This window comes from Engraulis encrasicolus, chromosome 17 (assembly GCF_034702125.1).
Source record: "Engraulis encrasicolus isolate BLACKSEA-1 chromosome 17, IST_EnEncr_1.0, whole genome shotgun sequence".
In the NCBI taxonomy this organism is placed as follows: domain Eukaryota; kingdom Metazoa; phylum Chordata; class Actinopteri; order Clupeiformes; family Engraulidae; genus Engraulis; species Engraulis encrasicolus.
The window spans coordinates 48,896,848-48,909,944 of NC_085873.1; the positions used below are offsets into that span (position 1 = coordinate 48,896,848).

At 42.0% G+C, this 13,097-nt stretch overlaps 1 protein-coding gene across 1 annotated transcript in view; it reads right to left on the minus strand.

Moving 5' to 3' along the window:
• The window catches only part of LOC134466905 (protein bicaudal C homolog 1-like), a 254,885-nt gene extending 243,398 nt beyond the window's left edge, over positions 1-11,487 (minus strand). Inside the window, exon 1 of the mRNA XM_063220805.1 lies at positions 11,050-11,487. Within this exon, the coding sequence (XP_063076875.1) occupies positions 11,050-11,242 (193 nt within the window). The 5' untranslated portion in view covers positions 11,243-11,487. The remainder of the gene's footprint in view (positions 1-11,049) is intronic.
• Positions 11,488-13,097: the final 1,610 nt, after the last annotated feature.

A 13,097-nucleotide genomic window follows, 5' to 3' on the forward strand; every position in this document is an offset into this window, starting at 1 on the left:
AACACTTAAAGCTCAACGTCACTGAGCCAACATGTCATTAAGTGCAGGCATATGCGTTAAGCGTAACACAGTATCCTACACGTGCTCCATAAGCCCTTTATAACTAGCGAGCAAGCTCAAAAAGATTTGTCATGGGTGGGTCAACAAAAAATAGCAATAAGCCTACCGACAGCACACAGAGAGTTTTACGTTTTTCTCTTTTGTTTCAGACAGTTAAAACGTTAGGTAACACTTTACTTAAAGCCCATTCTATAGTGCATTATGAGCATATTTATAATGCCTTATAATTTAGTCAATGCATTATGGCTACACTCATAATGCTTCATGATGTATTATATTAACAGATAATTATACATCTAGCTTATTATGCGTTATAAATACAAGTTATTTATATGTTTATTTATCTATATTCATCATGAGGCATTATGATATTAGCTATTATAATACATCATGAAGCATTATGAGTAGCCATAATGCATTGTGACTAATTATAATGCACATTATAAGTTGTTATAAATATGCTTATAACGCGCTATAGATATGGGCTTCATAGAAAGTGTTACCAAATGTTAGGCCTGACATGTCTCGACGGTGTAACTTCTGCCATCGTGTCACCCTCTGAGGAAGACAGAAGTTACTCCGCTGAAACATGTCAGATAAAAGCTAAAACTTTTACATTTCTGAAACAAAAGAAAGACTTCATTTAACAGTATACATAATGTACGTGTATGTAATAGATGTATTTAATAGAGAGAGTATTGTGGCCACAGCACAGATGTATGGTTGGCTTGGAAAGTGGTGGGGACATTAATATCGCTAATTGTCCAGGTTCACTGTTTTTGCATTATATTTGTGAAAATGTGGTGGGGACAAGCTGGGTTTATCTCAAAAGTGGTATGGACATATCCCCGCCATCCACACCTGAAATTACACCCATGGGTCACAGTAAGCTTTGTCGAGTGTTGTACAGAGATATACCAGGAGAACACAGTACAGAGCACCCACACACATGTTGTCGCTCCCCGACACACACAAACTGTACCATTGCAGTACAGCAGAGACATTGGAGATAGACAATTTAGGACTTTGGATCACAAATACAAATCCAGCCAGTCAGACACACACACACACACACACACACACACACACACACACACACACACAGTAATGCTAAAAAGAAGGAAAAGAAGACAGAAAAAGGGTTGCGTACAAGTGTACACACACACACACACACACACACACACACACACACACACATTACACACACAGTGCAACTTCAGAGGCAGACGGCATTGAGTGAGTGAGTGAGTGCTCCCTGGTAGTGGAAACAAACTCAAAGCCCATAAGTGAATCACTTGAAGTGACACACACACACACACACACACACACACACACACACACACACACACACACACACACACACACACACACACACCTTCCTTGCTGGAATAACCTATTCTTTGGTGGCAGAGCTGAATTACACCTTCTCTTTCAAACTACACTACACACACACACACACACACACACACACACACACACACACACACACACACACACACACACACACACACACACACACACACACACACACACACACACACACACACACACACACACACACACGCAAAACACACACAAAAAAACACACACTCTGCCAGACAGGCAATGGAGGCAATGGCAATGAAATGTTGTCTAAGGTTGTCAAAAATAGTTTCTAGACTCTGAAGAGATCATGAAAAATAACGTTGCACAAAACACCACTACGAGCAGGGCTGGATTAATGTACAGGCTAGATATGGCTGCAGCCTAGGGCCCCCACCTGCCAGGGGGCCCTGATCGGCCAAAAGTGACAAATTGCAAAATTGTGACAAGATACAATATTGAAACATTCATCTGTGATGTAGAGTAGAGTTGGTAGACATGTTATCCTTAATTCCTAGCTAGCAATTATGACACTGTCTATAAAATGTATAAGGAAATTTGCCCTCTGGGGGCCCCCACAGCAACCTGTAACCTAGGGGCCCCAGGCCACCTTAATCCGGCCCTGACTACGAGCCCTTCTCTGAATTCTTTGCCAATACTTTTTCTTTTTTTACTTTCCAGAACTGGACCTGGAAAAGGTTCCAATTGTGGAAATTGCTTCCAACGCCATCTGCAAATCATCTAAAAAATGCCATAAACAGCAGGAGAAACAAGCCGAGAGTACCCTGCTATATTTCTACTAGGTAGGCCTATACACCGTAAAAAAAAAATACCAGTGTAAAAATAACTCTCAACGAGTTTAAATTAGCTCTGTTGCCGATAACATTTGGTCCCATTGAAAAAGCAGTGCCAATTTAACTCTTTGATCAGTGTAACATTTTTAAGCTTTAAAAGTATTTACACAACACTTCTAGTCAGAGAGCTTTAGAGTTGATATTACACTGGACACCTGCCGAATTTTACACTGATGCTTGACTCCACAGTTAAGAGTCGTTGGACTCAAGACTCTCCACAGGGTTGGAAATACTCTGTCTGGATGTATATCCGTCTACTCTGAAATATTGAAAATTTTATTTACAGTGTGCATTCTCCCTGAGCAATATCCAACCACTGTTCTAAGGAATAATTAACTATTTCAGCCACAAACAGTTCATACCATGCAATACACAAGAAGTGCAAAATATTCCACAAAGAAGGCAAACCAATGTAGGCCTAACAACCTTGTTGCTTTCACTACGACACCATGCATGGTATTGCATCATAGCTGAAATGTACAAGATTACTTAACTTCTTTTCTGTGGAACTGGAAAATACTTTCGCACTTCAAGCTTACAACAGAACTGATTCACTGTTCCTTTAAAGCTTTTTGTGCAGAGACTCTCTGATGACCTTATGGCCACCAAAATGATCATGTCCATGTCTTAGTCCATTACTTAGATTCCAAAATGATCATGTCCATGTCTTAGTCCATTACTTAGATTCCAACATGATCATGTCCATGTCTTAATCTGTTACTTAGATTCCAAAATGATCATGTCCATGTCTTAGTCTGTTACTTAGATTCTTTTTAATGTCATGGCGGTGTTGTTATGATGCAGTTAAGCTTTTCTAGCATATAGGGCGGAATTCTCCCGTCTCCACTTAAGTCGGTTTTACGCACGCATTTTTTACGCGGTCTTATCTTGCGCGTATTCTCCCCTCTGGAACGTCGCCACACCCCTCGCGCTTAACTCAGAAAAACAGCGCGTAGCCCAACATAGGCGTGATATATGCTAAATGGGGGGATGAGTCTCCGCCAAGTTCATCAGTTGTGGCTACAAAGAAACTATGGAGCATGGATTTTCAGATCAACCATGTGAAAACCTCGGCAGTCCATTGAGATCCAACACTGAACTTTAACTTTGAATTTAAAACCACGTGGCAAAAGTCCTCTTGCAAAAGCATTTCAAAATCTAACCTCCACTCCTTTTCACAAACTCAAGGCAAGTATTGGAGGTGAGATAACGAGATGGAAACGCGATGTGTCCCTTTGGCGGGAACTCAGCTGAGCGTTTTGGTGCGCAACAGATTGAAATAATAAACATGATTAAACGTTTTGTTAAAAATGGAGTTTGGCGTGTTGCATGGACAATTCCGGAAATCAAAAAGTGATTTAAAATGCTGATAATTCCCACAGTAAAACAAACACATAGTAGGCCTATTTGCTGACTTTTAAAAGTGCTTCTCCGCTTCTCTGTACAGCAGCGTGACATTAAAATAATTGGAAATATGTGGATCTCAGCTGTCCGTCTGCATATTACACTTAGGCTACATGCATGCTGAAGAATGAACAAGGAAATCGATCGTCATGAAAAAACGGAGAGTTTATATTCTGTCGCAGACATGGGAATTAATTGGACATGGGCATGCAATGCCAAGCCAGGACTTAAACGCGCAGCTGATGGGGTGTAATAGAGACCAGAAGCGAAATGCCAAAGACATGCTGATATGTAGGGCGACCTTTTTACGTTTAGCTGGAATGACATTCAGGAAATATATTCTGCCTTACAAAACAGATAGGACACCCTGTAGTCTACCTTTTGTATCTCGGGCATCAGTTCAGAAAGTTTAATAGGTTACATGCATATGCACGAGTTCCAATAAATCACAAAAGTGGAGGAGTTGCAATAAAAACCCTTTACTTAACGTCGTGGCTACTGGTTAATTAATTACCTGCTTTTGTTTGTAAGTTCACCGATATGAGAACATGCTCTGGGCAGCTGGTCATATTTCGTCACAATTAACATGTATGTGGAACTGTGAATGAATTTCGATTTGGACTCACGTGGACGGTAAGGAACATCAACAAAGCATACCGTGTAACATGTTCAAAATGCGAGCCAAGCGAGCATCAAATGCAATATTACATTTTAACTCATAGTGGCGCTTGACCTTACTACAGCCCTTTGATGCGCGTAAAGGCAAACACGCTTAAGTGGACGGGAGAATACGCGTAGGCTTGATTAACATGGGGAACTCCCTGATTTTGGCCTGGCCCCACCCAAAGTGCGCAAGTGATGAAATCGCGCGTAAGCCCCGTTTACTCACGGGCTTGAGTAAGCTCAGAGGCGCTGTTGCGCACTTTTTTGGACTTAAGCGGGTGGGAGAATTCCGCCCATAGTGAATAGGATCGCCAATGCTCCCCATCTGCATGAAAGGACTTCATCCCATCATCATCATCATCTGCTTTTCCCATCATTATTATTGCTCCTCAACTCCCAGTGACCTGGCAAACACTATTTAGGCCATCTCCGTCTTCTCTTCAGAGACGTATAAAGTACATAAGCAGAATAACACATACTGGTGCAATTATAAATGATCTTACATTGTTTTACTATGGAAACTACTTACATAGTTTACTAGTATATGATAGTTTAAACACCAGTTACTTCTCTCTACCTAATGAGGTAAATACAGTAGACTTTAAAGGTACACTGTGCAAGATTTTTAGTTGTTTATTTCCAGAATTCATGCTACCCATTCACCAATGTTACCTTTTTCATGAATACTTGCCACCACCATCAAATTGTAAGTATTCATTATGACTGGGAAAATTGCACTTTTCATACATTAAAAGGGGGATCTTCTCCATGGTCCGCCATTTTGAATTTACAGAAATAGACATTTTTAGCTGCAAAAATGACTGTACTTGGGCCATGCTAGAAAATATTACTTTATTACTTAGTAAACTTTCATGAAAAGATCAAATTTGGCAATAGCCAACCCAGTTTCAATGAGCAGTACAGTGCAGTACCTTTTTAACCATTTCCTGCACAGTGTACATTTAAGAGTACTTCTACTTTTACTTCATTCACCTCAGTTTTTTCTATTCCTCCAGTAAAAAAAATAATCTGTAAGTAGACTCCATGCTGAGGGCTACAGAAAATGAGCTATCTTTTCTAGGCTCTTGTTAAGAATGGCAAGAGGGTCTTGGCCGTTGCACAAACGGCTAAGGCACCGTCACTGCAAGGGGCCCTGGTTCCATTCTGGCCCAAGATCATTTCCCGATCCTCCTCCATCTCTCTGCACACTCTCTGAGTGCGTTTTAATATGCGACCTTGCCTCCTCCACTTGCGCTTGTCTCCTCGTCCCGCCTCCTGACCCCTCCTCCGTGGAGAAAACTATAAAGTTTCCCAGCTGTTAGCCTCGCCACAACAACTTTTGAGGGACTGTTTTTCATTCACCATCCCAATTGCAAATGAGAAAAAGACTCTACAATTGAGCTTTTGCAAGATATTGAAAGATAATGCTGTTGTCAGTGATGTCATCATGAGGAGGCAAGTGGAGGAGTCAAGGTCGCATATTGCAACGCACTCTCTCTCATGGTTAAATAAAGCCATAAAAAAGCCAAAACACTTGACAAAAGGGATAGAAAAGAATTGAGTGCCACTACAAAAATGGCAGTCATGGGTGAGCGGTTAGGGCGTCAGACTTGCATCCCAGAGGTTGCCGGTTCGACTCCCGACCCGCCAGGTTGGTGGGGGGAGTAATCAACCAGTGCTCTCCCCCATCCTCCTCCATGACTGAGGTACCCTGAGCATAGTACCGTCCCACCGCACTGCTCCCCATGGGGCGCCACTGAGGGCTACCCCCTTGCACGGGTGAGGCATAAATGCAAATTCGTTGTGTGCAGTGTTCACTTGTGTGCTGTGGAGTGCTGTGTCACAATGACAATGGGAGTTGGAGTTTCCCAATGGGCTTTCACTTCACTTTCAAAATAATAGGCCTATGGCAAGCCAGTTACTCGGTGATGCTACCTGTCTTGGAAGGAAACTGTGGCAGGATTGTTTTCCCGCTTCTACATGAAGGGTTCAGATGCAAAACCCCCTAAGTGCCTTTTCAGAAAATAATATTAATGCATTTTTATTTAATACAAAGCTATCAAAATTGCATATTTTTTAATTTTGTTTATGTAATATGACTATTTATATATATTATCAAGTTCATAAGAGTTGGAGCAGGCGTCACCCAACAGTTTTTTTCTTCCTTTTAAGGGTGCTGACCAAAATATTGTAAAACTGAAAAATGAAAAAAGGTCACACCATGCATAGGTTTCTTTTCTTTATTACACAAATAAAGAAAAGAAACCTATGCATGGTGCGACCTTTTTTAATTTTTCAGTTTTATATATTATCAAGTACATGAATGTAAACCAAATCAACAACTGGGTTCTCTAAAAATATATAAGTGCAGGTCTTCAGAAATGGAGTTAGGGGGTTTTGCATCTGAACTCTTCTACACTTAGGCTACTTCTAGACATCTCTGGTCACTAGAGAGACAGTGGGTACATTCCAATGTGTGAACTCCCGTCCTCCACTTGTGCTTATGGCCTCACGCTTTGCTGACGCCCCGCCCCGTTTTCCCGCTGTCAGTCTAGCCACAACAATTTTTAGGGAACTGTTTCCCTGTTTGTCATCCCAATTGCAAATGAGGAAATGACATTAGAATTGCAAGATATTGAATTATGCATTTTCAGTGTCGTCATCATGAGGTCACAAGCAGGCAAGTGAGCAAGGGAGGACGCAAGGCCGCATATTGGAATACGCTCAGAGAGAAATACTTTCCTGTAGGATCACCAGCGTCATCCTCTAGTCTTGTTACTCAGCGATATGCACAACATGTTTCCAACTGTGGATCAAGACACTGCAGGAAGCAATTAAGATCCGATTGGGACTGAGATAGTATGTGTGCCTAAGGAACTCAAGGCAGTGCATACACACACACCCACACACACACACAATGAAGGGTACAGACCAGACAGACAGACAGACAGACACACAGCGAGATAGAGTGTGTGTGTGTGAGAGAGAGAGAGCGAGAGAGAGAGAGAGAGAGAGAGAGAGAGAGAGAGAGAGAGAGAGAGAGAGAGAGAGAGAGAAGATAGACACATACAGAAACACACAAACACACACACACACACACACACACACACACACACACACACACACACACACACACACACACACACACTTAGACCTGATTTGGCAGAGATCTATTTTGCAGAGAAAACAATCCGACATTATTTGCAAACAGCTCAGTCAAGTTGTCTTCATGCCTCAAATGACTAATCGAAACTTTTGGCAATATGTAGGCCTATTATAGTATATATCACACAAACACAAATTGACATTGGTACTACCAGTGCTCTTTCTATTTTGATTTTGAACATTATCTGTCATTTTCTTTCTTTTGGAATTCAAGCATGCCTTTACTTTGTATGTCGGCTTTAAAATCACATCACTCATTGAAAGCATTAAACGATCATTTGACAATATGCATTTAACTTTGATGTTCAACATTTAAATAGCAGTACAGTACGTTAAATAACAAGATGACTGGACCGAGTTACACAGACTCAACAAATCATGTTTTTTTTTCTCTACAGGGAGGGAGTGAGCTGGCACCAGGCCCTGCGAGACTCCCTTCTGCGTCTACTCTACCCCGCGAGGAAAAGCTAAATGATAAAAGTTATCAGTTGAGTGCCAGAGGTGGAATTGCGCAGGTCCTTTCACTGCTATACACCAGGCTGGTACAGGGAAGCCGACAGGGGGACAAAGGGGTCATTTCTCCAGGGCCCAGGGAGAGAGGGGCCCCAAATTGGATTTTCATCACATTATATGTATTAAGTTCATTATGTCTAACTGTTTAACTTAAACACTGACATGTCAGGTAAAAGATACAAACTTTAACATGTCTTAAGGCAAAAGAAACCCCTAAGTGTTTTCATCACATTGTATGTATTGGATGGGGGGCCCATTCACATTACTTTTTCCTTGGCCCAACAAATGCTGTCAGCGGCCCTGGGCTGGCATGCTGTCAGACGGAGCTTAGTCCAAGATTGCAGTAAACTGCCCCCATGCCCAGGGACGGATCATGACTCCATGGGCCCCTGGGCCAGACAGCAAGAAAGGGCCCGCTCCAGATGTTAGAGACCCTACATTGGTGGGCATTCAGGTGTTTTACCCCTGAAAATATGTGAAAATAGAGTTGTTAAAAGAGTGATTTTTTACACAACATGAGAATGGAAATTTAGAGGATTGGGCTTCAGGGCCCTCTGGACTCTTGGGCCCCTGGGCCTGGGCCCGGTAGGCCCTTGCAGTAATCCATCCTTGCCCATGCCTTGTGTAAATGATCTACTATCCCATCACTACCAGGCTTCTATTCACTGTAGGGGTCGACCGATACAGGTTTTTTAATGGCCGATGCGTTATCGATTTTTTTTTTTTCATCACCCTTGGCCGATACCCGATTTCCGATACCCGATATTTGGGGCCGATATGGGTTAAAAAAAAGGTTAAAAAATGACAAATATTCCAGGTCTCAAGTTAAAAATAAACATTCCTTTAACATTTTCATATTGAGGTAGAACTTGTAACATTTAAACACCAACTCTAACAATCAAGTAATGTCTAACAATCAAGTAATAAAAAATAAAGTGTCTTGGTGCTTTTAAAAAAAAACCGAATGACATAAAATAATAAGCTTAAATATTGCGTATCGTCCGATACGATAAGCTTACACTTTAAAAAATGCAAATATCGTTCCGATACCGATACCGATACCGATATATATATCGGTCTATCCTTAATTCACTGTGTCTGAAAAGTTGGGTAAGACGCTGGCAGGCGGTGGGACAGCAGTCAGGGATGGCACAACCTGATTTAAGGCTGGGGGAGTGCCAAGCATGATGTGCCAATCATGATGATGTGCCAAGCATAATGTACACATTACAGTCCATTTAGCTGGAGCCAAGCACATGGAAGCACTACATTACATTTAGGTCGATGCTTTCATTCACAACATATTACTAGAGCTGCAGTGGGAGTTTGAAGACAAAGTGGTGGTGGTAGAAGAGTGAAGAAGGTGGTGGTAGGGGCTAACAGCTTTGGTCAGGCCAGAGACAAAGTAATCAGATAATCAGAAAGACTCCCCAACACCCCCCCCCCACACACACACACACACACACACACACACTCCATACATACATACACTGCAATAGGGAACTGATTTTGCTCCCCTCCCTACCTCCCTTTGCCACCCCTTTTGAACTTTTATGAATCCACCTAAAATTGATTGATCCATTATTAAGAATAGCAGAAATATATTCAGTATATACCCACCTCAAATAAATGCTCAAATATACAGTATACCCACCACAAAAAACGTAGACTACAACACTGCCTGTCAGCGACCCGGATCACATCTTGTTCTTTGTCCTTATGGTACATACAACCACTGCTACTGGATTCATATATTACTCTCACCATGAATCCTTGAACTTCTCAACTTTACACTCTATACTCGCACATCAAACTCTCGGCAGATTTCAGAGACGATGGGGAATTAATAGCCTATTGGTCTTTTTAAAGGGGAGGTTAAACGTCCTTGCTTGGGATGCAGTCTCAGTTATTATCCTATTTAGTGTGTTCCCATTGTGCAGTTTGATGAGTGGTCGGTCGTGGCTCCAAGTACCAGTTGGTTACTTTTTTTTTTTTAACTACATCAGCAGTTTTGGTGTAAGGACCATGAACATCTCGCTCTGCCTGCATATAGTCCTAGTACTAGGCTACATGTAGTTGCAGTGCAGGCAAAGAAAAAAAGCAACAGGGAAGTTAATAAGAGCTAGAACTGCTTTATTTCAGCTGGGCAGACTTTCCGTTAACTAGCAAAGGGGAGCATAATGAGCGCAGTAGAGGAATGTGAGGTTCTACCGCCGGGTTCTAAAAGATTCGCCAAACTTTGCGCATCGAGCGTACACGCTTACAGATTCAGCACTTTTCAGACATAAATCAGGCTTCAGTAGAGGAATGTGAGGTTCTACCGCCGGGTACTAAAAGATTCGCCAAACTTTGCGCATCGTGCGTAAACGTTAGAAACGCTTACAGATTCAGCACTTTTCAGACATAAATCAGGTTTCAAACAAAATGCAGAAAAACTGTTATCAAGTAATTATGAGTTTGGGGTTAACTGTTTCACTCAGCATTCGTCTGACACTCACGTTCCAGATGTGAGCATGTGCATAGGCTAATATAAAACAAAGCATTTTTGATGTATCGCGAGGCATGTGTCGACGTGTTGGCTTTATCACCAGTGCTTGTGTTAACGGTCAGCCAACGTTTTGTTACAATATCTGTACAAATGGACACATTTATACCATGTTAGATCCATATGCGATCACCCGTTTGTGTGTGTGTGTTTTGTTGTTATTTTATTATCTGGAGAGTTATGCTTCAGCTCCACTACCAGATGTTTTGTGGGCTGTCTCCATGCATGGATGATTTCATAACATTACACCTATACCCGCGTTATAATGAGCAGTCGTATCAGACCTAAAGTAAGGCATGTGGTTACATTGTTGAGCATGGGCCTAATACTAGTCAATAGATGAATGGAGGGTCTTTTTTTTTTCAACTTATATCCACTCAACTCCCCCAATCGTCTTACTTGCAAACTTCAGTACAGTCTTTGTGGATTTTTTTCAAAGACTAGATTTTGATTTTACATCATAACCTCAAAGTAGGGGTTTACCTAGTAGCATTATCTCCAGTTTCTTACGGTCCACTCGAAATCTCTCCTCGGTCCACTCCGGGTCGGGCGGCACCGAGGGCCCTCCGGCGTCATCCTCCGACACGGGGAGAGGAGAGTCTGTGCTGCGCTCACTGTTGGAGCCCGGGTCGGACTGCTGAAGATATCCGCTCAAAGAGTCGCACTGAGCAGCCATGACTCTTAAAAAACACACCGCCAGTTTAGCCACAGCGCAACGCACCGTGTTTCCAGAACTTCCAAGACTCAACTTTTAGTTAAACTCATCACTCCTCGCTATTGCTGGAGAACAGTCGGCAGGCATTCTGTGGAGCGTATTTATTTCAAGTAAACCGTTACCCCTCTCCTTCTTCGCCAAAAAGCACCGCCCTTACTCTGACTGAATCCAAGTTGGAGCGGACGACAGCATGTTTGCAAACTTCCAAGTTCGTGCGGGCGTTTTAAACTACAGTGAAAACCCTCCCCCTGTAGGGGCTACAGAGCGCGAGCAGTCACGCACTAAGTTCACTACCCCACCTGTGGAGGAGAATGTGACACACATGCACGCGCAAGGTGTGTTTGGAAATGGAACATCATGCGTTTGCATTCGAATTGGTTTGAAATTTGAAATAGTAGCGGGCCCCTTGCATCAGAGAGACATGGATATAGCCTACTCTTACAATCTCTGTCTTGCATCCTCCATCAAACTTGAAACTTAAGGCTTGGAATATTGCTTTATAAGCAAATGTCTAACTTTTCTAAAGTAGGCCTATTAGCTATAAAACTAACGCGTAATGCATCAGCAGATGAACAGAAACTGAAGAGGGTAGGCCAGGGCATCCCACCTTGAAAAGGCCCTCCATATCCAGTCAATGCCCGCCTGACATGAGTCATGTCACTCTTTTTTTTTTTCTGTGCACCCCTTTCACAATCATAGTCTGTGTGTCAGGACCCCATTTGGAGATATAGTGTATCTATGCATCTTTTAACATTACTGATATTATTGTTAATTTAATATGTAGGCCTATATAAAATAACAATATTAGTAGGGCCTAGCAATGTTCAGAGATGCATTATTATTATAATGCTCTTTATTATTACATTATTATAATGCATGGGGAATATTGTGCAGTTTATTTGTTTGCTTATTTGTTTATTTTGGTGTATGTTAGTTATTTAATTTATTCTGTTTGGCCTAGGCCTACTTTTTCTTCCAACTGGCTGCTGATCCCCTAGCACCCCTTCGCGGCCCGCCAGGCCCCGGGCCCCACTCTGAGAACCGGGTAGGCTACTGTCTATGTCAGGGGTGGGCAATTGTTTTGGCCCAAGGGTCACATTGGGTTTAGAAAGTGGACCAAATGGCCGGATGTCGTAGGCAACTTGCCCGTGCCAATAATAAGAAATGGTGTAGGCCAACAGAATTACACCTTTGTCAGTTACGTTATTCCTGCTAATTGTTTCTAGATGTAGACTTAAGTCATCTTAGATTTCCAAGACCCTTGTTTTAGGTAGCCAATTTAAGAATGAGTGACCATATGAATCTGCATTTTTTTTTCTTGGAAAGGCTCTGAGGGCCGCATGAAATTTGCCTGGTTAACACCAAACCTAATCACAAGTGAGATTGATGGTGCATTCATGTGGTCTTCCGAAGTAGATATTATCTAGTTGCGAAGTGGTATTTACAAGTGCGTTGCATTCATGTGCTTTTTTGATGTTGTTTACAAATTAAAGATGGCGAACCAGAGTGAGACTTTTTACTAAAACGATTATAGACTGTTGTTCATCAGCTACAGCAAGCAAATGAATTAGGAAGTCAAAGGTAAAAATGCTGTATATTTTCTGACACTGTCATTTACCATGACTGTCTAAACATACTGAATGCCGGTTTTTGAGTATTTCAACTTAGCGGTTGCCATGGCGAGAGTAGAGCCAGCTGTTGTGTGCGTCATCATCTCGTAAACTCGTTTCTTAAAAATTTCTACGAGTTGTCCAGTGGTAAATACCAGAAGCGGTGGCGTTCACGTGTGCTTCGAATGTCGGCATTTGGTATTTAC